Source organism: Xenopus tropicalis, chromosome 9, assembly GCF_000004195.4.
Source record: "Xenopus tropicalis strain Nigerian chromosome 9, UCB_Xtro_10.0, whole genome shotgun sequence".
NCBI classification, from domain to species: Eukaryota; Metazoa; Chordata; class Amphibia; order Anura; family Pipidae; genus Xenopus; species Xenopus tropicalis.
The window spans coordinates 29,758,145-29,784,304 of record NC_030685.2 but is presented as its reverse complement, the minus strand read 5'-3'; the positions used below and the strand labels follow the sequence as shown (position 1 = coordinate 29,784,304).

At 39.8% G+C, this 26,160-nt stretch overlaps 1 protein-coding gene across 4 annotated transcripts in view; it reads right to left on the bottom strand.

Moving 5' to 3' along the window:
• Nucleotides 1–965: 965 nt before the first annotated feature.
• mafk (v-maf avian musculoaponeurotic fibrosarcoma oncogene homolog K) overlaps nucleotides 966–26,160 on the bottom strand; it is a 28,890-nt gene continuing 3,695 nt past the window's right edge. Inside the window, exons 1-3 of one of the 4 annotated variants that reach the window (XM_012969918.3) lie at nucleotides 24,947–25,047; nucleotides 11,388–11,467; nucleotides 966–8,106 (exon numbers count right to left, since the gene is read on the bottom strand). In XM_012969918.3, the coding sequence (XP_012825372.1) occupies nucleotides 7,672–8,106; nucleotides 11,388–11,423 (471 nt within the window). In that variant the 5' untranslated portion in view covers nucleotides 11,424–11,467; nucleotides 24,947–25,047 and the 3' untranslated portion in view covers nucleotides 966–7,671. 4 annotated transcript variants of the gene reach the window in all.

The window sequence follows — 26,160 nt, the reverse complement described above, 5'->3', positions numbered from 1 at the left end:
TCCCTGTTTTGCTGCGATTCCGTGGCTCACGCATGCACAGTAAAAAAAAAAAAAAAAAGCACCAACCCGAGTATCAGGTAAGTCATTACAATCCCTGGGGGGTGCCTAACAGTTTGGCACCCCCCGTAATGTGTCCTTTTCTTCTTCTTTAATCATCTTGTATATTGTTGGAATCATCTTTTCAGAGGAAACCCACACAGGTAATGAGCAGGCAGCAATTGACCTAGGACCTTAGCTTCGGAGGGCCAAAAAGCTAACCACTGCACCAAAACAATGACCCAGGGCCAGTGCCGGGGGTAGGCACGTAATTAGGGTGCAGTTAGAGGCCAGGGAAAGTAAAGAAGCAGTTGATTGACAGCTATTTATGGGGGGGGTGTAAGTCGGCAGGCCAGAGGGACACTGGGCCATGTAGTATTGCCGCCCTAGGGCATATATGTCAAACACAAATCCGGCCCACCTGGCTGTTTTATGTGGCCCTTGGTGAGTGTGTCTGACCATCCAGCCTGATCAATTTCCATTTTCCTCACATAGTAACTAAGACTAAGTGGTATATTTATCATGCTGTGTAAAAAGTGGAGTGAAGCATTACCAGTAATGTTGCCCAAGGCATCCAATCAGTAATCAGATTTTAACAGTAGCAAAGCATCTATTGGCTGCTATGAGAAACATCACCGGTAATGTCTTATTCCACTTTTACACATGGTGATAAATATACCCCTTAGTATCTTACTAAGTATAATAATAAAAAATTTGGCCCGCGACTTAGCCTGTGTTTTAGATTTCGGCCCCCTTACGTGATTGAGTTTGACACCCCTGGCCTAGGGTGACAATACTCCTTAGCCTGATACCAATCCATTATCTTCTAAAATTTTGAGATCTTCAACTGGTAAAATCCATTCATGGCTAGATATCGAACATGTATTCATTCTGAATGCCATCACTGTTCTTGAAGATACTACTCAGTCTCAGAATTCAATGAGAACTCTTTATTGTAAAGGTACAAAACCAGTCACAGCAGTATTATATACAGCAATAAATTACTTTGTGGCTGTCAGATAAGGAGAATCGGTGCAACATACAGTACACAGGATTACGGTCTTGACATACAAACATACATCCACAATTACTTGGATATATCCCAATAATTTATTTTTTTATATTTATATATGTATAAAAAAAGCAGCACGGGAAAATAATAAATATTGAAATTAGCCTACTAAGTAACCACAGGAAAAAAAATAAACAAACAAACAAAATAAAACTAAGGAGGCACTGAACTCTACTACAAATGATCTCTATACCCTAAATGACATGAAGACTAGACCGGCCTTTGTGGTGGTGAAAATAAAGACGATATGAAATGGCTTAACAACTGGTGGAGAAGGTGCTTTCGGTCGTATGAGCATGTGCAGTAAAATATTATCTGATGCTCTTTCTGGCGTACAATCACTTTTTCACTGATACTTGGATATTAGCTTATACTGAGCCTAAAGCCAAAGCAGAGAAGTAAGATGTTGCTCTACATGTTAGCTCTCTTATGGTGGGTTAGTGAGTTTAAAACACAAACACCCAGCGAAACGAAACCAACAAAATGTGTGTGATATTCGAGAGCGGAAGCTATAGTGATAGTTCTCCAATAGTAATACAAATACACTTTTACGTAGGCTTCGTCGCATTTACAGAAATGCACCAACAGGTATTACAAGGAAACAGCAATTGAGTATGTTGCTTTAAATATGGATTATTTGCCAGCATTCAGGCAAATGCGCTATTTAACAATTTTTTTTTTTTTGAGAGATGAATCAGATCAATTGATAATAAATTCGATTACAGCTTGTCAGTGAAGCCATCTACTGAATATGGTGGCTTCTCTTTTAAACACCAGACAAAACACACCATCCCGGTAAATCGCTCAACTATTGGTTACCTAACATCAACAACTCTGAGACAGACTGGAAGGAAACACCACAGGGACAGACTGGTTGCATATGGAGCGCAAAAGGAAGCTAAACAAGACTATATTCATATATATAATATATATAAATATATCAGAAAGTGGCCTTGAATGAGAAGATCTACTCTCCCACAATAAGCACTGAAAGATCTCATTGCAGTTATACCCTATATTCAGGACACAACTTCTGATGACCGCTATTTTTACATAAAAAATAAAAGTTGCATGTTAAAGGAACACTGATGCCAATATGGATGAATGGAAATTGCCTAAAACATTTTCAAAAAGTCCAGTCTTCTAGTCCTCTTGGGCATACAAGAGCGTTTGTCTTCCTACCCACAGCAAGATGAATATATTTGTATTGCATTAGTGTTCCTTTGACAAGTACAAGTATGCTTAGGTGACTAAAGAAACCAGTATACATTAGAATAGACCTTGGCCAGTGGAAAGAGGTCATGGAGTCCATTGTGGTGAAACAACAACATGCTGAAACTTAAAGGTCAAAATGTGTTGTTCCCACTTGATCTAGTACTTATATGTGGAAGCAAAGATGTTGCAGAGGAGAAAATAACTCCCTATATCCAGAATTCTTCTCTATAAAACAAATACAATCTATAAATATGTTTTGGTTGATTTATCTATGCCTTCTATATACTGAGAGCCTATCAATATTTGTGTTCATTAGCCAATAATCATTTTAGAACACTGAAAATGGAATTCTGGGAACTGGATTACCACCACAAGGGTAGATGGATTATTTCTAAATTCTAGTTTTCATCTACCCAGTTACAGTTTTATGGGTCAGAGATTTGTCCCAAGCTTGGGAAGAGGCTTAACTTCCTCAGCCTGACCCACCCTCAACAGTAACATCAGAGATAGGTGGGCTCTGCACAACAACTGCCAGGTGGGACAGGGAAATCAGCTGCAGCAAACAGCCAAATGTTTCTGTATGCTGCACTGGTCCATTGTGACCACCACCCCATGAAGCCTAGGTAGATGCCTTAAAATCTACCAACCAATGGGTAAACCCACTAGTCCCACGTATATCAGCCTGCATTGCTACTTGGAATGGTGACTTCAAGTATACCATGTTTGTCATGGCTTGTCTTTGTGAACCCCTTTCACAACTATCAGAGCTGGTTTACATATAAACTAAACAGCAGTAATGATTTAAAACTGTTTTCTTGCCTTTAAAATACTTTGTGAGAGAAAAAGTTTTTATAAATGCAGCCTGAAGCATAAGATATAGATACATACTGTAGTTTAGAAAACTCTTAAATCTATAGTCAATCTTACCAGCAGCTAGCTTATTCACTGTGAACTGTGTATTGGCTTATTCTATCAAAGTGCTCTTTATAACTCTTCTGTTATACATATTAAGCCATTTTAATCAAGAGACGTGGCAGGGACTGCATGGTGAGGGGCTGGGGAAGTTTTCTTTACTGATGATATCCCAGGCTGGAGGATAAACCTTCCAGCCAACGTATAAATAACTGTTTCTTAAATATGTTTTCATTGGGTTCAGGAGCTGAAACTCCAAAATGTCATTACTGCAAAGGTCCTGCATGAATGCAACTCATAATGAAGATGACATTTCTCCAAAATGGTTGATAGTTTCATAATTAACATCAGGAATTTGTGAATATTCAATATAACTTTAAATGAACCTTCCCCTCATTGTGTGCAATAATTCCCTATACCTATGTGGTGGATTTGCCAGAATATTTCAGAGGGGCTTCCGACTGTGCAGACCACCTAACGGTGTGACTGAACGTGTTTATGCCACTTTCATTGCACATACAACCCCACCCCTAGGTCTTGGTGCAGAAAAAAAAAAAAAGTCTACATACATTTGTTATATTAAAAAAAATGCCCTTCCATACATACTCATTTTAAAGCATTACTGCATCATAAAACAACTATTAAAATGACATACAAAACAGGATTAATAACTTAATCCATAATCAATAACAACGAAAAAAAAATCAGATTTTTTTGCCATCTCTAAAATTAGATGCGTGGAGCAGCATTCTTACACATAAAGACATTAAATAAGAGCACAGAGGAAGATTTCAATTTCTGGTCATAAACATAAAAAATACAAATGATCATAAGTCTTTAAAATACAATTACATATAAAATATTAATTTCAGATTAAATACACACTGTTCTACAGTAACAAAAAAAAAAGGAAAATCAGAAAATTGGTACAAGAATCTAAATCCCTTGTGTGGTACAAAGCCCTGCAGCATGTATTTGACAGGTTCCTTGGCCACAGGAGGGTAAGGGTGAAGCTTCTTTTTTTTCCTCTGAGGGTCTCAGAAATCTGAAGTTAAAACTGGCTGGCCTATAGAGATCAAGATGGAGGGTAAATTCCTCCAACACCCCAAATATCTTCACAGTAACCCATTTGTTTGCATCATCTTTCAGAAAGAACTGCAATCATAAACTTGTAAAATGTTACCTCCCCCCCCCCCAGAAAAAAAATAAAAACAAAACAAAAACTCTGTTAGATAAAACTTTTCTTCTTAAATCTCTTTAAATATTTCCATATGTTCCTTATTGATATCCAATATGGATTACCTACCATTTCTATGGTATCATCAGCATTAATCACGCCCAGGTTCCTGTTCTCCCTTTTGTTCCTGTTTCTTTAAATTACCCCCACTAGAAAATAAGGGAAGGGATCGTTTAGGGCTTAGCTCTTTGATAGCCAAATATTTTGGCACAAGTCAAATTAAAAAAGGGAGAGGAAAAACCAAAAAAGTTTGAAAGGAGCATGCAGCAACATGGAGCTACACGTAAATCTCTGAACTACTTTAATGCATATGGAGCCAACGTAAACTGGTTAAGAATGCTTTGCTTGTTTGCCCCTCATCCTGCCTTATAGAGTACAAGTCCAGTTCTCTGGGTTCGGATGAAGGAGATCATTTAGTTGAATATGTGGCACTTTCAAAGACATTAGAATGGCAATCTAGTTCCATAGGTGCCCTCAGGCTATCACATTCTACAGGTCAGAGAGGCCTTGTTGTGTTTCCCAAGGAATTTGACTGGTTTGGTTTCTGGGCCAAGCAATCTTCAGAACCAAAACTGCACATAACTAACTACTTTTTTTCCTTTAGCAAATATTTGAGTTTAATTTCTGTGTCAGGGTTTTAAAACTTGAGATGGACAAGATGCTGAAGAACTGAGAAGGCCATATGCCACCTTCAGCATTGGGCAGTTAATCAGCATCTGAAATTCCATCCTCTTCAACAACCCCATTTATTATGCATTTATAAATACAAACCAATATATAGGTTAAAGGTTATTATCTTAATTTAGCAATGTCAAGGGTGGTCGACTGTTTCTTGTATTTCTGCCATTCCAACCAACGCAGAACTCAAGTCTAAAGCCTCAGCTCCAGATGGACAGGTGGTTTGCTAATGATATAGTAATGACAAGCTTGACCATAAACTCATGGGATCGTAGACATTTTCAGGTTTAGTCTTTGTTCAGTAGCCCTTTATATCCTCACAAAAAACCTCTTTGGTTTTGTAGAAAAGCCATACAAAGGAGAGCTGTTCTTACACACTTTCCACAGTACATCATAGAAATTTTACAAATGCACACACACGCACACACACACACACACACACACACACAGGACCCCAAAAAGTACTACAAAAAACTTTGAAGGAAAAAATACAGTACAGCGTCTCGTTTGCATGTCTCTAGATTTTGCTCGTAATATTTTTAGGGCCATTAAAGCAACAATAAAAATTTTCGGATCTGTAATAGTCAGTTAGCCCTTTAGGAATACAGGGAAATAGCCAACCCAATGCCAAGCAGTTGGGTGTCCGACCAGACAATAGCTAAGCAGTTATTACCAAGCCTTACCTGCAGCTGCCGGCTGCACCGTGTGATTGGAGGCCTGATTCTCAGTAACCAGATACAATCTTAACAGAGCAAGCATATCCTTAACCAACACAATAATCAGGAGAACTTTATAAAAATGGACTTTTGTCTGTAGAAGACAACAGATATTTTTTTTAATGATGGGCTAATTATAATGGAATATAACCTGCTATATATATGGTAGGTCTTGAGCATATGGCTTTTGGCACACAGGGCACTGTGTGCCATAGCCCTTTACAAGCATACAACCATGTATTTTCTATAAAAATTAAATACTTCTACCTTCTTAAATGCCTACTAAAACATTTTGTTTCATTCTTAAACTCATACTCAACTTGTTTTCAAAACATGAAACCACATCTATGCCACAAAATACTTTGTCTTTCTGAAACCTTACTGCAACCACCATATTAGAAAAAGTAGGCACACATACTAAAACACAAACAAAACGACTTTCCTTTGCACAATCTCATAACACTACATTAGAATACTTTGATGCAGTAACTTATCCTTACCTTCTAGTCCAATAAAACATTTTGCTTACTTCCTTTGTTGCCCAGAATATATAGAGTATATTAACTAATTCCAAATTTAGCTATGCTTTGTTTTATGTGGTTACAAACTTACACTAATGGCAGCTACAACACTGCATTTGAATTCATAAAGTTGAGTCATAAAGTTAATCTTTAGGCCAATAAGTTGGTTACCTGGAATGTGGGCAGCATCATGCATTCGGCCTTCAAACACTTCCCTGGTCTAAATGCCAAACACCCCTATACCACACTGGGCCTCAAAAACTACAAATTAAAACAGGCATGTAATGGTTTAAAGCAGTTATCCCCAAACAGAGGCTCAGAGCAACATGTTGCTAACTAACACCTTTGATGTCGCTCCTAGTGGCCTCAAAGTAGGTGCCTATTTTTTCTCACTTGGAAGCAAGTTTTGGAGGCATAAAGACCATGTGTACTGCCAAACAGAGCCCCCTGTAGTCTGTAAGTCAACATTGGGTTACCAAATAACCAATGACAGATCTTACTGGTCACCCACTAGGAACGTTTTTCATGCTGGCATTGCTCCCCAAGTTTGTAATATATTTAAATGTTGCTTATGGCTAAAAAAAAGGTTGGGGAGCCCTGATTTAAAGAATCAGACTTGGGTGAAAAAAGAACTGGAGCACTGTCAGTAAAGAAATCCTGAGTTAATCACTTGAAATGCTGTATTTCAGACACGGCTATAGCAACACACTTGACAGTGGGTAGGCTCAAGATATATGCAACAGAATGGCTTTGGGTATGGAGAATATGGGAAAATGCCTAATTCTGAGAAGGCAAAAGGAAACCAATGCAAAGTGTCGCAGTGATCTGGTTCTTTAGCCAAAATACCAGCGGTAAAGCAAAAGCCAAACACAAGTAACAAGTTCAATCCACTTCTGCACACATTTCTCATTCTTACTGTTAGCCTTGTTCTGCAATAGAAGGCAATATGATTATTAGGATTTTTTTCTGCTGCCTTAGTTATTTCCTATAGAAACATAACTGTAAATTAAATTATGATGGGTCCAAGTAACTCACTTCTAGAATGTTTCCTATTAATTAAATGGAGCTTATCCAGTGAAGAGTGCCAAATTCCCAGGTGCAATCACAACAGGGCCACGGAGCTCTGGTCATGCTTCTTGCCTCTATATTTCACATTGGCATGGCAATGGAATAAAAGGCAATAGCTAACATTTGGACAGGAAGGAAAGGAACTGAGAAAAAATGAAGGTGAATCCCATAATGTCCCTTTTAGAACAGGCTGCTAGTTCTCTCCTTTCACGAGCACTAGGATGCTGCAGAAAAAGGTATGGACGCCGAAGAAATGTCGGCTGATTTTACAATGGTAATTACACTGGTGGTGGCCACCTTAGTCGGGGTTATGGGACCCCTGGCAACTGTGCGAGCGAACGTCTGGAGAGCTTCGTATTTGGAGCGCAGAGCATCCAGCTCTAGTTTCATGCTGGAATTTTCCCGAGCCAGCTTGTCTACTTCTTGTTGCAACTCTATGCGTTGCTTCTCCAGCTCCTCTTTCTGGGTGACCCGCTTAACTCTGCAGCTGGCGGCGTAGCCTCTGTTTTTGAGTGTACGCCTGCGCTGCTTTAGGCGGATGATTTCTTCTTTGGTGAGACCTCGGAGGTGCTGGTTTAGCTCCCGCACAGACATTGACACAAGCTCATCATCGCTTAATACTGGGGCGTTTTCTGCCGCCTCCTTCTTGACCTGCAAAAAGGACAATTCAATATTATTATCCAGTCACTTACACCTAAATTTGTGTGTACGTGCTGTATATGATGCAAGTACATTTGTTTTAGATTAGGCATATATTGGAGTAAGATTGAAAAGATTTATCTCACAAGATATATTTTTAATAGGACCAGTAACATCCAAAATGAAATAGTTTAAAAATGCTTTAACTAGACCGAGTATAAAATGTGTGTCTTCTGAAGCTCCAGTTTACATAACTAAGCTAATATGTAGCCATGGGGACTGTAATGCAGATAACAGCTGATGAACTATTTATGATAAAATGCTTTTAAGAACAGAAGTGCTAAAACTAACAACAAGACCACACATGTTGAGAAAAGCGTCAGCCTGTGTGGCGTTACACAAAGTGGACATCGGCACAAAAATGCAAACATTTGTGATTTCGTCTTAATATGCGCTCCGTGGGGTGTGAGCATAAGAGTGGATCCACTTTCCTCAGCTTCCATATAAAAAATGCCTAGAAGGAAAGCAGTATGAACCCAAAATGCACATGCAAGTGTATTCTGGCTGATCCCCACCTTTTTAGACTGAAAATAGTGAACTTTAAGCTCAACTGAGAGTTTGCAAATCAAGGGTTAACTAAAGTGCATAGACCATGCACAGACAGTTAGGATTGCTAATACTCTTGGCCTTCCAAAAGCTGCTAAGCTAAAGCCTGCCTAGCAGTAAACATTATGCCAATATCTAACAAAACACTTCATATAGATAATAAACGTGTAAGTAAAAAAGTGACAGAGGATCAGTGCCTGTCAGATGAGGACCTCATCAATGCCCTGATGTATTGGTCGTTCAGCAAGATTTTCAAATGTGCCTGATTGATATCTGGCTGAGTCAGTGGCTCCCATCCACAAGTCAATCAGCTGCCAGTTTGGTTTGGAAGTTGGCTTTTATCAGCTTGTGTATGGTCACCATTAGGCCATGTTTGAGTTTGGGTGTATTTGCTTACTTTATACAGAAAGTCTTGCAGTTGCCTCTAAAACTGGTTCAGTGGTTGCCTAGTCTCTGTGTTTCCTGCTCTGCTTTACCATAGACCATAAGTGCATCAGTCACAGTTATCTCCTTAAATATAACATGCCGACCACTAACTATAGAGAAATTAGTCATCCAGAATCAAGTGCTATCTGGTCAGAATAAAAAGAGCTGACCACAAGCAACAGGAACATACATGTCCCTTTTATTTATATATACTTTACGTATTGTTACCAAGAAATTGAGAGGCGAAGGGAAAATAAATTGTTCTGCCCATCAAGCAGTTTCCTGCCACATCCTATCTCCCCCAGCAAATTATTATTAGCCCAATATGTAATACAAACAATATGTGGGGCTTATTGTAAGATAACAGTAAGGGTACAATAAATAGGACTTATTGGAACTGTACCCTGTCCATTTTTGGCACTTAGAAGGCACCAAAGGCCAGTGGTACCTAGCTAAGGCTAATGTCCAAGGAGCGAGTTAATTCGATTTCTGCTACCTCAGAAGACTAGCCGCTCCGTAATGTCTTTCCGTCGGCAACAACAGGAGTCACCGGTGAAAAGGCCTACACATCACTTAAATTTTCTGAAGTTGTGCAAAGTTTCCTCCTTTGCGGGCAACTAACTTGCCCTGTCGCACATTAGCCTAAAAGTTAAAGAAATGACAATATCATGTATTGTTACCCTGCAATGGTAAAACTAACATGTTTGCTTCAAAAACTTTACTATAGTTCATATAAAAGGGCTATGGCTGTGTAGCCATGGAGCAGCCATTCAAGCATAGGATACATAAAGATAACATATAAGCTTTGTAAAATCCCATTGTATATAACTTAACTTATCTGTTATGTGCTGTGTAACCTGTGCCTTTTCTCCTTTTTCAGCTTTGAATGGCTGCCCCCATTGCTACACAGTATAAAAACTATAGTAGTGTTTCTAAAGCAAACACACTAGTTGTACCAGTGCAGGGCAACAGTAAATTAAATTTGTATTACTTTATAACACACCTTTAAACAGAGGCCATGGAATGGTAAAAGAATGTGTGGGGGAGGGCAATATTAACTTTAACAGCCCCATTTAAAAGCCATTAAGAGGCAGAATATCATACTGAAAGTTGATTGAAAGGTGAACTGCCTTCTATTAATAATAATAACAATAATGAGGATATCATACAAAATACACTGTATCTGGCTTGGTCTTAGTACTTATAAGGAAATGCCTCAATCATTATACATTGCATCACTCACTGTATTACCCTGTCTTATAATAACTATACCACTGTTTGCGTTTATGCCTACATTTATGGTGCTATAGAAACCATACAATATAATACAAGATTTAAAAAAAAACAAAAAAAAAAAACATTTTTTCCATAATGAAAAAAATTAAATAAAAAACAAACTTTCCAATGTGCATTAAAAGTAACATTTTCAAGTTATTTGTAAATGTAATTGCTATTGAAAACAGTGTTTGTTTATCCGTTTCTGTTCTGCTACACTGGTTTTGAAGTCAAAGCCCAGAGTGCGGAGAATGGAAACAATAGCAAAATACATCTACAAATAACTTTTAAACTACTGAAAATGAATGGATGGAAAGTTGCTAAAAATAACATTTTCTTTCATTATGCTAAAAACAGTTTTTGGGTGGAGAGCCACTTTAAACACATGCATTAGAGTATGTATAGCTTTAGGGAAACATGCAATTCATTTTGTATAATCATTTCATTCTTTTAATCAAAAGAAAGAGACATAACTAGTTTAAACCTATCTAAAGAGTTAGCCCAGGGTAAGAGTTAAGGTACCAGAATCATTGAGGGATGGCTAACAACTTGCCTTTACCGCTCCTCAGTGATTTTACCTTAATAGTGTTTGGTCTCAGCAAGACACATAAGGGCAGTGGCACACAGGGAGATTAGTTGCCAGCGGTTAAATACCGGCTAGTGCGGGCTACTGATCTCCCCAAAATATGCTTTCCCACTAGCAGTTGGAAAGCATTTCAGGGAGATGAATTGCCCAAGGTTAACCATGGACGACTGATCTCCTTGTGTGCCCCTGCCCTCAATCCGATGACGCAAGGCATTTTGACTGCGAATGCCATTCGGCAGGTCAAAGCACCTGGTGCATCTGTCACAGCTCCTGAAGTTTTTAATTGGGAAGCGCATGAAGCATCAGCCAGGGCACTTTCTATTTAATAAAATGAGGAGCAGTGACAGTATGCCCTATAAGTAATGCAGAAACACTGGGTCATGTCCACCATATTTCTCACCTTTAATGCCTTGTTTGGTTTGGGATTAGTCGTCATAACCTGTAAACAATTGCCAGGACAGAACGGTGCAGAAAAAGCAACTAAAAAGAGAATGCAAAAACAATGTATTAGCATATGATTTAATGCTCAAAACAAAACAATATGTCATAATAATCATAATAATATGTCATAATAGCCATTTAGCATTGAGTTACAGCTATACTGGTACCTGCCGTGTACTTACCATGCATAGGGTTAGCAATCTGCTACTGAAAAGAAGGATGCTACTATAGGGAATTACAGGCACGGGGAATCTGGAACTCCACATCACATACTGGATGGTTCAAGGTTGTGTAATAAGGGATTAGTGAGATTTGCATAGAGGCTAACAAATGTATTTAGGGGGTAGAATGCTAAGGAGGGAGCTACCCCAGCGCATACACAATGTCGGAACCTGGATCATGAATTTCACAATATGACACGGTGACACCACTCCTCATTACAAACCCGGCATTTAAATCATTGATGAAAAGAAAATGTGGCTGAGACACTACAGATTTCTCAAGGATGGTTACCATGGCAACCATCAAAAACCAGCCAACTTGGAAACAGTAACCATGGAAACAAGTGGGAAGGTTTAAGAAGTCCAAGAAATAAAATAACTAGAGGTTAACTTAAGCTATAGACTTGAAGAAAACAGCAAATGATTGTGGTAATGTAATCAAATCTTAACATTGCCCACATCTAGCAACCCATAGCAACCAAACAGATGTTTGTTGTATAAGAGCGGACCAATAAGTACAACCTGCTGATTGGTTGCTATGGGTTACTATGCAAGTAGCAAACTTAAAACCATTTAGTATATTACTCTCATTGACTTAATTGGTTCTGGGTTAATTACACTCTAGTGTCAACACATTTGAAAGAATGGGTAAGTTGGGGGAAAAGAATGGCATAAGGACTGGGTAATATTAAAGTGTGTTGCTTTTATTGCTTTGCTTGATAAAATAATATTCATAATGCCAAGCAGGCCAATTTTTTGGAAAAAAATGATCAACCAGATATAGTTAGCATGACATAGTGACACTTTTCACATTAATCAGGAACATGCCCCCCCCCCCCACCTTCCTAAGGACACCTGTTACAGACCTGTTTTTATAGGTGATACATATAACCACAAGGTCTCAAGTAGCTACAGAGATATGTGGAGAAGGGGCTGCAGCACAGGTCTGTAACAGGGGATATGGGGAGGCATTGGTGTGCAGTTGAAAAGTTTAGCATCAGATGGTTTAATAAATGCCAGATTATTTTTACTGTGCCTCAGGCTCCAAGAGGTAAGTCGCAAAAAATGAAGCAGTGGCTGGCAATACACAATAACATTGTACACTGCTCAATGTAATGTCAGAATAAAAGGGATATAGTTATACAAGATTGTATAGTTATACAAGATTATCCAAGTATAACTACAGGTAAGGAACAATCTGCTTCAAAGCCCAACCTTTATATCACTTAAAAAAGATGTAACCCCCCCCCCTCCCAAAAAAAATTGTCTTTCTAATCAAAGTTGTACTTCCAAGCAACTTTCCACTATACATTTATTAAACATCAATGGCTTTAAGGTTATTTGCATACTGGAAAGCAGTATAGCGCTCTACATTTCCAGTCGTGCATGTTTCCTTTCAAGGCTGGCTTCTGCTACATTGTCTAAAAAGTTCATCCCACCAAGACCAGACAAGCAATAAATACGATCAATAGCAGTTCTATTTACAAATAACTTTAAAACCATTGAAAAATGTAATGTATGTATATTAGAACGTTGCTTAGAATGACACTTTTTGTGAGCTTACATCCTTTCATCACACATACACAAAAACCCATTTATTTGAAACCAAAAAGCCAAACTAAGACAGCGACATGCTCATGCCCTGCCTGGAGCTGGCAGATACTGCTCTCCATACTCATGAGTCGGCTCTTTTGCTTATCACGCGGCTGCACGGCTGCCGGTCCAATCCCAGGGATTTTGTGAGGCAAGACTTGACTAACACCCTTTCACAACAATCTGTCCATGATGTGACATGACAATCAACATTGCAGTTCAAATTTCAATGTTTCCTGGAGCAACAGGAGGTGGCCACGAGGGTGGGTAGTTTGTTCCTCATTTCCTGCATTTATCAGTGGATATGCCAGGCACACTAATGTTCTGTCTAATTATATATATATATATATATATATATATATATATATATATATATATATTATGTTATGTTAAATAGTTGTTTCTATATTTATATTATATATATATATATATATATATATATATAATCTTCTGTTAAATAGTTAAAATTGTTGCTACTTCCCAGGCACTGGGAACTTTATTTTAGAGCCACTTCCCCTGAATAACATGTTATGTATGAGGAGCACTAGCCTGAGCTTTTCCAGTCAGTAAATAAAGGCACTGTGGTGGTATTGTTCTCTGGCACATTGTGCCTCACGTCACTGCTACACAGGCAGGACTTTACTACAGGCAGGACCAAATGCACTCTCGCTGGAAGTCACTTCTCCTCCTCCCCAGAATATTAGAAGCAACAGGATAAACTAGGCATGAAGGAGAGCGCTTTGCTATAAATTTGACGGGAGAAACATCTAAGGCAAGCATAGAAAGGATGCTGCAGCACAGAGCAAAGTATTCAGTAACATAGCATTCAGGCATGTAGGGCAAAGCAATTCTCCACACGGCGGCACCCCTCCCCCGGCCCACTATGCTGAAAGTCTGATACTCACCTGGTGAGGGAATGCTGACCTGTGCTGCTGCTTAATGTGTAAATAAGAAGGCAGGGGCCCTGTTCCCCATAAAGGCATTGCATGAGTACACCCACTGCTTACACAGAAGGAAGCCACAGTGAGGGAGGCCCTCCAGTCACCGTGACATAGCAATGCTCTGACTCATCGGCTGTTTACAGGCTGCGCACAGCTCACATTCCCACAGAACCAGAGCAGCACTCCCCTGGCTCCCACATGTGCTGCTTGCGGCTGCAAACCCCACTCACACAGGAAAGTTCTTGGCCGCCTGCTCTCAATACACACTGGAATAAGGGGAAATGCATGGGAGCTTTTTACTGGGCCCACCAACAACTGTTTTACCAACAGAAATTAGCATCTTTTATCACAGATAAATTGTTCCACAAAAAGAGGTTGTGAGCTGAATGTAAAGTCAATTATTTCAATAAAAAAAGCATTAAGCCTGTATCCCAAGGCTGCCCCTGTATTATTATTATCCTTTCTTTATATAGTGCCGACATGTTTTGTTTTACAGTGATAATACAACATTCACATTAGTCCCTGCCCAAAGAAGCAAACTACCATCTATATTATTATCCTTTATTTACTGCCGACAAGTTTCACTCTGCAGTGATAATAAATCATTCACATCAGTGCCTTAAGGTGGCCATACACGTCAAGCTCTTCTCCTGATATCCCCACCTATGGGTGGGTTATATCGGGGGAATTTAGGCTAATTTGTTCATTTGGCCCTGGGGCGAAACGATCGAATTAAAACAACGGTAATGGGCACAGTCGGTTCGGGGACCTCTTAAACGAGCAGATGCGCTCCCGATCCGACTAAATTTTTTAACCTGCCTGATCAATATCTGGCCGATTTCAGGCCAGATATTGGTTGGGCAGGCCCGTCGTTGGTGCCCCTACACGGGCCGTTAAGCAGCCGAATCGGTCTAAGGGACTGATATAGGCAGCTACAATCGGCCTGTGTATGGCCACCTTTACAGAGAGGAGCTTACAATCTAAGGTCCCTATCACATTCAAACACAATATGGTCATATATTATTATTATCCTTTCTTTATATAGTGGCGACATGTTTTGTTCTACAGTGATAATACAACATTCACATTAGTCCCTGCCCAAAGAAGAACTACCATCTATATTATTATCCTTTATTTACTGCCAACATGTTTCACTCTGCAGTGATAATACATCATTCACATCAGTGCCTTAAGGTGGCCATACACTTCAAGATCCTCTCGCTTGGCGAGGTTGCCAAGCGAGCGGATATTCTCCTGATATCCCCACCTACGGCTGGGTTATATCAGGGGAATTTAGGCAAATTCGTTCGTTTGGCCCTGGGGCGAAACGATCAAATTAAAACGCCGATAATGGGCGCAGTCAGTTCGGGGATCGCATCAACGAGCCGATGTGGTCCTGATCCAACTGAATTTTTTCACCTGCCTGATCAATATCTGCCCAATTTCAGGCCAGATATCAATCGGGCAGGCCCGCCGTTGGTGCCCCTACTTGGGCCGATAAGCAGCCAAATCGGTCTAAGGGACTGATATTAGCAGCTACAATCGGCCACAGAGAGGAGCTTACAATCTAAGGTCACATTCACACACACTATGGTCAATTTTATTAGAAACCAAGTAACCGGCCTATATGGCTCTGAAGTGTGGTAGAAAACTAGAGTAACTGGAAGAAACCCACACAAGCACAGGGAGAATATATTGCAGATAGTGCCAAGGCTGGAATCAAACCTAGGATACCAAAGATGCCATTGCAGCACTCAGTTTATGGAGGGTATATTATTAAATAAAAGATCTTAGTTAACTACTGAGTTTAGTTGTTACAATTCTAATTTTTATAGTCAACCTCTCAATTGCTTTAGTGACACAAGCTTCCATTTATAATTGACTGTGCAGAAACAGAGTTTGGCGGTTCTTTATTCATGAGTTGGGCTGGAATGGCTGGGGAAAGCATTAAGGCATTGTCTTGGATGCCCCTTAATGATGTTAAGCATCATTCATATGAGCAAGCAAGGTAGCACTGACGACTGCAAGGATCAGCAAAGCCCTGTTTTTACTGCCTGCCTATGTATTAAGTGGAGGGCTCTACTGCATCCATACAGAGCCAAGTATAAAATCAACAGAATCTCAATTATAGATAAAGCAATACACGGGCTGATAACAATTGGACCAATCCCATAACGCCCACCTCAAGCTGGGCATATCAGGGAAAGATCCATTCGTTTGGCAAAGTCAGTGTATGACCCGCTTAAAGGTGGCCCTTAGCTAAGTACATGTATGAACTACAGATAAAAGACGGATAAACACCATGGATCTAAAAACAGGCAGGCTGCAATAAATACCAGGTATTCTGCTTTAAAGACAAGCGTTTTACATGTTTATGAATAATAATAGAAGTAAATAGTATGGCAGATTAAATTATTGTCATTTTTGGTATCTAAAAACTGTTTTTGCAGTTCTAAGCAACTTTCCAGTCTGCATTGATTGCAATGTTTCAATGATTCTAAAGTGATTTGTAATATGTAATTGCTACTGAAAGCAGCTTCTGTCTGTTCCTGTCTGCACTGCAGGTTTGATTCTTCAAACAAGGTTGCAAGTCAGCTCTCCCCAGCCAAGACCATGCTTCTTCCATGGTTCAGTTAATCAGCTGTCTTCTGCTATATTGTTGCAATAGTCAGAAACAAAGTCGCAAAGAACTGAAAGGAAGAGAAACCACTAACAAATAACCCAAAACAATAAAAATTTTTACCGAATAGTAAACAGTTGCTTACAATTGCATTGTAAGGCCTAACAGGATCATAAGCTCCTTTGTACAACTTTGCAGACATGGTTCATTATTATACTGAAGGGCTTCTGAACCTCTGTGCTGGTACAGTAAGGGTCAGTAAGTACAATACAGCATTTATAATGCAGCTTATTTGTAAACCATCAAACCAATTCTAGTTTCTGTTTTGTGCTATAACCACAGTTTTATTTCTTATACTGCATTTTTTTTATTCCTTTTAATTTTATTTTCAGCCAATAATTACTTACTGGAAGGCTTCTGTTTCCAGTGATTTGTTTCAACTTTAAACCAAATCACCAACTTTTATAGAAATGAAAAAAAAAACCTAATATAAACTGGATCTTCAAATTGCATAGTTATGTGCATAGTATGTCTGCACATAAATTCTCTTCCATAGGAAAAGGAAATGTGACAGCTCTGGAGGAAACGCTATAACATACTTTTCATCTGACTCACGCAGGACCATTGCCAATAATGAAAAGCTTACTGCAGCAGCATAGAGGCAAAGAAGGGAAAAGGGGGAACTGCGCGTACAGATTAATGTTTTGTTTAGGCTATGCCAACTGTATAGGCAGGGAAAGTAAAAACAGAGCCTTTTAAAAAGGTAGGAACCTTTCTTCCCCTTTCACATTGCACCCGTTCACACCAGTAACACGCCTTCAATATAGAATCGCAATACAGAATAAATAAGAGCGTACGCAACCAAAGATATGTCTGTCACTGCTCTACCGCAAGACGTCAGTAATGGAAAAACCTGATAACCACCAGTAAGGAAATACCAGTGCAGAAAGGGCAATAAACTGAGTCAGAATACAAACTGTACTGTTTGTGCAGTCATTACCACCTACTACCAACAAGGTACCACCCCAAAACATACTGGGGACAGTAACAGGACACTCCAGTGCCTAACATTCGACATCCCCAGTCATTAAACCTTTCCCTCCACTTTAATTCTGGTCAGATACACCACTGAAAAGGCCATTCTTCCATCTAGTTTAAAGGGGAAGGAATGGCTACATCACTATGGGATGCCAAAATGTTAGGCACCCCCCAGTGACTTTAATTGCTTACCTGAAACCTCCAGCAGGTGTTCCTGTTAGGGCAGACCTACACCAGCCTAGGGTATATGCCGACAAGTGTTCCTTCTTCCACCCTCGATCTTTGCACATGCACAGTAGAGTAAAAAGCCGACTTTAACAAAAAGGTGGATTTTTTCCTCAACTGCACATGTGTTGGCCCTGGGATTCTGAAGAAAGAAGACATAGGAAGAGAAACGCTTGCATGCATATACCCTGGGCCGATGCAGTTTTCTCCTAACAGGAGCAACGGTAAGGGGTATCAGGAACCTAAACTACCCCTGTAAAGGAGCAGGAAAGGCTAAATCACTGGAGGTGCCAAATGTTAGTGGTTTAGCCTTTCCTACTCCTTTAAGGGGGAAGTTTGGTCAAAATTCAAGATCCAAATAAAATTCAAACATAAGTTATATTAATCTAATAAATCATATGGTGTGTTTTTAATTATTATTATTTTTTGGAATATATGCAGGTATAGGATACCTTATCTAGGAAGCTGTTAACCAGAAGGCTCTAAATAATGGAAAAGCCATCTCCCATAGAGTACATGATTTTTAGCAGACTTAATGGAGACATATGGGATAAATGAAAAAAAGCTCCCTATATATCTTCTCAGGTCCCTGTTTCAAATGAGGGGTGGGCATTTCCTAACCGCCCCTGCCGAAAGCACAGTAGGAGGGGGATAGCCAATCACAGCCCTGCAGTCACACAAGCAAATACAGGCTGCAGTTCCCTATCAGGTTAGTCTAGATGCTGATTGGTTCCTATCCTACAGTGCAGTGTGTTGAGTGCCGCCAGCCTCCCTGCATTGCCTAGGAAAGGAGGCAGCAGAAAGCGGAAGAGGTGGGCAGGACTATTGTTTTTTTTTGCAGCTAAACCACCAAACCACCTAAAACACTACTTTTTTTAAGCACATTCCTTCTATATTTAAGAGAGTATAATGCATTGGCACATTCTTGATTTTCAGGCAATATGCCTCCTTTAAGGCTTGGAGACCCACATTTTTTAAAAATCCCTTATCTGGAAAACCGCAGACCCTAAGCATATACTTGTATAGGATCTATTATCTGAAATGCTTGGGATATTTGGTCATTATACGATCATTATATCCATATGATATCTTTTACACCCAAAGCTTTAGCGACATGCAAAACAGAAGCTTTTCTGAATGCAGAGTTCTACAAACTACATAGCAGCTGAGAAGCTGGAAATGTATCTTTATATGAAATTCAATCCCACTGCACTAGCAGTATGTCTCTTACATAGTTCCCTAAACAAGATTGCTCGCCACCCCCGGACTACTTGTCACCAGTAACTATCAGTGTGTACAGTGTTTAGAGTCCTTCCACTAGAACTCCATTACTCCAAATGCAACTATTGGGAACTCATGGGCTTATGTGCACCTAAGTTATTACACTAACGCACAGTATATGAAACCTGCACCATTACTTTAGTAGCTCACTGTGCCCCAGTAACAAGGAAAAAGCCATAAACAAGATAACAAGTGAAAGGACTGTTTATACCACACACACACACACTCATAGGTATCTTGGTGGTGCCAATCAATATACCAGAATTTTGCTCTAGTTGAGAGGTAGGATCCTGGAAGAAGATTTGAGAGTCTATCAGAGACACTGCCAGAAATAAGATAAAACACAGATTAAAAAACTTTAGCATCATGATATATTTAATGAATAGAATTGGTTTGAGAAATGATATCTGGAGCTCAGGAGTGGCAACAATGTGACCAGGGGCAGCTATAAGGCCAGTGTTGTTGCATGCATGCCTGCGCTCCATATTATTTTCATCTGGTTAATCAGGGTGCTTAGACACACTCCAGAGAACACTGAATCCTTGCTAAGTACTTCGAGAACATTGAGTTTTGATGGCCACTTCTAGGCATCAAACACATGACTAAGAATGCATGGCATGTGCTGCACTGTGAAAGTTAGAAGGGGAGCCAATCACTGTGATCCTCTAATGTCAGAGCAGTTTGACCACCCTGGCATGTGAATACAGTACTGATGCACCTTGCTCCTAAACAGAGTTTTCTTAATCAGATAGGGCAATGCTGGGCTACTGAGCAGTCAACTACATGGACTTTGCTTTAGTTTGGAGCCACAGTGACTAGTTTAGCATCCCAATGAAAGTTTATAGTATGTGGCAAGGTGGTATAGCGTGGATTAAAGTTAACAAAACCAACCACATTCTCTCACTGCAAAAAAGATAAAATGGTTCATTAAATAGCATTGGGCTGTCACTGAAGACAAAGGGCAGATTTCACTGACAGGTGGATGCCATTTAAATCACTCAAGGCAATCATGTTCGGACCAGAGCTGTGCTTTCTGGCCATGTTGTCAGAAGATACATTAAGTTAGTCAAATAATTATCCAAATAATCAAGCTGGACCTCAGTATTAATGTCTCTTCCTGCAGTTTCTGATTCAGCAGCAGCTACTTGCTTCTTCTACAAAAGGAATAAACTTGCATTGGGCTACTAAAATAGTTGATGTGAATCCGATCTAAAGCTGGGTTAACACAGCTGATCACTAGGTAGCCCAGCATTGCCCTATCTTATGAAACTAACTCTGTTTAGGTACATCAGCACCATATTTATATGCTGGTTTGGATAAGTCTGTCTTTGACTTTAGTTTAAAGGATCATAGTGATTAGCTACGCTATTAACTTTTGCAATACAATCAATGTGTTTGATGTCGAGAACTGGACATCAAAACCCAGTGTCTCCCAAGTAAGTACAAGTGTTCAGTCTTAGAACAGTGGATAGTATGTATAGAGAACTTTGCACTGTATATGAGAATTGTATGAAAGTTTATTGATTGGTTGTAACCCAAAATCCCTGGACTGGTTGTGAATTTGGCATTCCAGGAGCTCCCTGTCAGTGTGGAGGCCCTAGCAATCGCGATGATGCTTTTCTTAGAAAAATACAATTGCTTCCAGCATTCGGAGTGTGGGCTCAGCTAGCTCACACCTTTAACTGGGGAAACACCTTTTTAGGAGACAGTACTTATCACCTAAAAAAGTTTTTCCCCAATTAAAGGTGTGGGAAATTGGCCGTAAAACCAGCATTGGCTTTAGTCATAACACAGGAGTACCACAAAGTGATTAGCTTAATCACTTTGTGATAGGCTATTATTATAAACACTAATAATTTGATTTTCTCTAATAATACGCACACTGATGTTACTGCAGAGTGTGTTTGGGATACAGTGTATTTGCTAACGTTCGTCTGAGAAGCTTTTTTCCTGCTTTTTGGACAGTTGTGGGTGGTTTCAGTAGAGGCGTGTAAAGTGAGACGAGTCAGCTTTCTGCAGTTAAAGCTTAGTCACATATTCTGCACCACACCCATGCTTCTTCTTTGGGATCATATTTTGCTCCGTATAATAGAAAGTTAAAGGTCACATAGTTCTTTTTGCTCCTAATCTGTTATTTTTTTCCCACAGCAAGTATAAAAGGAGACTAATTAAGAAGTAAACTGACATGTCATGCCTACAGCCAATGCCGGTTTTACACTTGTTGATGCAAGATTATTGCTAAAGTTGGAAAATACACTGTATAATTCATTAAGTTTGAAGGGCAATAGCCTTATTTAAAACTGATGAGTTTAGAGGGGTACTAGTCAAATGTCAACAGTTTCTAAACTTTTGAGTCACTTTCCCCTCTGAAAACCCCTCTGCCATCAGATTAATCCATGGGCAGATGAGTAACTTTCTTGCAACATTTAAATGCACCAAGAAAGTGCCCAAAAAGATGGGCCCCTTTGTCACTAGTCACTTGTTCCAAACCTAAGGCCTAAGTCACACATGAAAGTTTTATGACACATCATTACAAGTTCCAACGTAGCGCAAAAATGCAAAATGACCATGACTTAAGAAATCACTGTTATATACTTGTAAAACACACACATTAGACATGCTGATCCCCCCCCCCCCCCCCCCCCCCAAATAATGCCACAATGTGCATTTTTACGCACAGGAGCTGATACACCTAGACAAATCCAAATCTATCAAAACAAATGAGTATGCCCCGATTGCTGGCGGGTAGCGTATTTGAAGATGGTTGCTCAAATGACACCAAAATTGCATTCTGAAGCACTTTGCTACGTTATTATGTGGTTTTATTACAGAATTTTTATAAGACCACTATTTATCGAAATTTGTTCAGGTCCTGCTGAACTGCAACTGCAGGGACCAATAATGGTAATGGCATACCTCCCAACATTTGAAAAATGGAAAGAGGGAGAAAAAGAAATGCTGTGTGTAGGGTAATTTTTTGACCATGCCCATTTTTGTCACCACACCCCCTAAATACCATTCCCATTTGAATAAATTTGGCAGGTTAGTTAAAGTTTGTGGGGGATTTGGGGTCGTTTTATGTGTTTTTACAGGTTTGCTAATGCAGGTGATATTGCCCTTTAAGCTGCAAGTCTCAGTTCCACCAAGAGACCTATTTATCTTATTAGTTACAATTATATCTAAGTGCAGGTATGGCCAACTTTCTGGGCATACCTGAGAAAACAATGTTTCTACGTGCATGTGAAGCTTATTAAGATTTCTGGGCTCTCTGCCAAAAGCTACTTTTTCATTAAGTTTGTATCTTTTTTAGCATTCAGTGCAGGAGATCAAAGGGAAATGAGGGACTGCGGGTTGACCTGTCAAAAAAGGGACTGTCCCAGGAAAATCGGGACAGTTGGGAGGTATGCAATGTGTGCAATGGCACAAGCTTAATCATCTACACATCAGCCATAATGGTTCCTCTATTCTTTAGTGAAAACAAAAGGAGCCTACTTTAAGGTAATTTGAACCATACCACCATGCAGTGCTTTGACTCTGACATTAACAGAGCACACAGTTTAAAAGATTTTAAAGTCAAACATGCAATCCAGATCTAAAAATACCTAGACCCAGAGACAATAATCAATGTGGCCCTACATGTTGTTAAGCAATGTAACAATGCTTTCAGCTAAATACTCAAAAAAGAACATACTACTACATGAGGGCTCATTTACTAACCAAGGGCAATGTGAAAAAAAAAATGTGCAAATCTGAATGTATATTGTTATCCAGGTCCATTCAACCTATACTTTGTATCTTGATCACAATTTACCAAAGCAGACTTTTCAGAGCAACATGACAGACCCTCTCCTATTAATTTTTCAGCTTCTCGTTCAAACCACTGCCTGGTTACTACAGTAAAAAAAACCCTAGCAACTAGATGGGGATTCTGTGATGCATCCTTTGCAATGTATATTTTTTGGGATCTTATACACATCCTTGACCACTAGATGGACAAAAACATCATTAAAGGGTAAAGTCTAATTGGAAGAAGGTTATTTGCCCAATGTGCTCTAAGCAAGGGTCTGGCATAGATCCCAATAGAGCAAAGTTTGTAAGATTTCATGAAAGATTTTAGGATTTACAGTAATGGCAGACAAAGAGCAGACAGTCGAATATTCAAAATCACCCTTATTCAAAGTGAAAGGGAATTGCCATCCAACACCAGCTTCTGCCAGGACAAGAACTAGTGGTTGACAGAAGTGGTACATGCAAGGGTGCACTGGGTTCTGCCTAGGAGACACACACACGTGTTCCCTGAAGCATATGGAGCAGTGACTGTGAGTTCACCAGCTAGGGCACTTAACATAAATAGCGGTGACATGCAGACAGGGGCATTGAGACCACTGCTTTCTGCTGGCTGGCAGCAGTGATTAAAGTGCCCCATGTGCCACTGGACTTAAGGTCAAGTAAAGCAATAAAACAATACAGTATTTCTTGAATGTAACAAGCACACAGAGCTGCTGCATGCTTGCAAACATACACCAGTTCAGAGCAGGAATCAGCCAAACATCTTTGCAATGTTTTTGCTAGTAATTTTGAGTGTATATACATATTACCCCTTGCACACAAGCCTTTTTTTGTTTACCAGAAAGGAAATAGAAAGGTACAATCTCTCATATTTCTAAAAATGACAGTATTTTATAGGTACTAATAAACATTTTATTTATTTTTATTTAATGTGTCAAATTCCACATGCTCGCCTGTAAAGTGCAGTAACCCAAAGGAGAAGGAAAGATTTATGCACAGAGATTAACCCTTTCCTTCTCCTTTCAGAATGCCAGGACCAGGGAAATGCCTTCCTGATGACACTGCACTGTTGACACGTCTGGTTATTCTTGGTGGCAGGGAAAGCAAGTGCATGTGTACAATAGCTGTGCCCTGTAAAATGTTACTGTCAGTGCTACGCCACTTCTATGCTCTAAGCACACAGGCTGCCCAACTGGGTGGAGGCACCTAATGGGGACTAACATGAAACAGTTAACTGGCTCATAATAAATTGGCCATAGTGGGTATGTGTGGGATAGCGACCTTAGATTGTAAGCTTTGTTGAGGCAGAGACTGATGTGAATGGTGACTAATCTCTGTAAAGTGCTAAAGAGTATGTCAGGATAATAATTATCACCACTTGCCCAGTAGCTGCAGCTAAAATAAATATAAAAAGCACAATAGCCAGTACCATATGGAGTGCCAGAATGCTTATGCTTATCTATAACTCTTCCGACAGTAGGTATATTAAGCTGGAGTTAAAGAACAAGTAACCTCTGGCAAAGCAGAAGTCCTGCAACCCACTGTTTAACTACAACTCCCAGCATACCCCAGAGAGCCTACAGCTGTCAGAAGGGATGCAGAGAATTGCAATTTAACATTTGAATGTTAAACGTCCCTGATGTAAGGTAAGCAGTGCAAATGCCCTTACTGTTCTTCCCTACTGTCAGCCTTACTGATCTTTTCCTTTAAAGGGGTCATATTGTGTCAGCCTCATCTGGTGGTATTATATGCCCCCTTCTTTAACTGTACAGTGCACAGTGTAACAAAATGCTTTAAATTGCGTTTTTACCTTTAAAAAATGGAATTATAATAGAGCTGCACACAGATCCTCTCTGCCCGGTGTCTACGCTGAAATGAGGGCTGGGCGTGTCCTTTCATTCTTTCACAGGAAGTGGTCATAACTGTGAGTGACAAACAACACTCTACAAATCCAGCCCTAATCCTTCCCCCTGTCATTCGGCTCCCAGCCCAAGCCCTGCTGCTCTCTCTTCCTAGTCAGCCTTGTCTGTGTCACATTGTACCTATTCATGCTGGCAAGTGAAGCTGAAGTTCTTTTGTGTCTCCATTATCATTTGTTTTCCCATTCCCACAAATTCTGCTGTGTAACATCTGCATTTGTACAACTTGTATATGCCCCCTGCTTAAAAGCAGTAGCACTTATTGTATGCCATGTGGTTTCACAACTATATGGTACTAGTTAAGTGGTAATTTTGCACCCCTGCCCCCCACTCCATAGATGTTAAAGCGAGGGGAAAGAGATAAGGAACAAGGATCATGGACAATGGGGTGGTTTACTGGGGATCATGGCTCATGTGAGGGTGGGTGTCATGGGTCATTACTCCCGTTACAGGTTCTGCTCTGCATAAGTTACACCACAGTAGTGCCCACCCCCCCCCCCCCCCAGCACAAAACAAAATACAGACCATTTTCACCTGGCACAATCTGCAATTCACTTGTGTGTGCACACGCATACCCATTATTGCCCCATGTATACACTACTCTCTATAACTCCCTTCATCTTTCAGTCAGGAACAGTAACACCAAAAAATGAAAGTGTATAAAAGTAACTAAAATATAATGTGCTGCTGCCCTGCACTGGTAAAAGTTGTGTGTTTGCCTCAGAAACCCTACTATAATTTATATAAATAAGCTGCTATGTAGCCATGGAGGCAGCCATTCAAAGGAGAAAAGGCACAGGCACATAGCAGATAATAGATAAAACACTTGTATTCCACAAAGCTTATCTGTTATCTGCTATGTAACTTGTGCCTTTTCTCCTTTTGTCCAGCTTGAATGGCTGCCCCCGTGGCTACACAGCAGCTTATTATATAAATTATAGTAGTGTTACTGTAGCAAACACACCAGTTTTACCAGTGCAGGGCAACAGTGCATTATATTTTTATTACTTTAAAGCTCTTTCATTTTTTAGTGTTACTGTTCCTTTAATATTGTAACTAGAGGGCCCTCCAGCTGTCACAGAACAACAGCTGTTTTCAACCTTGG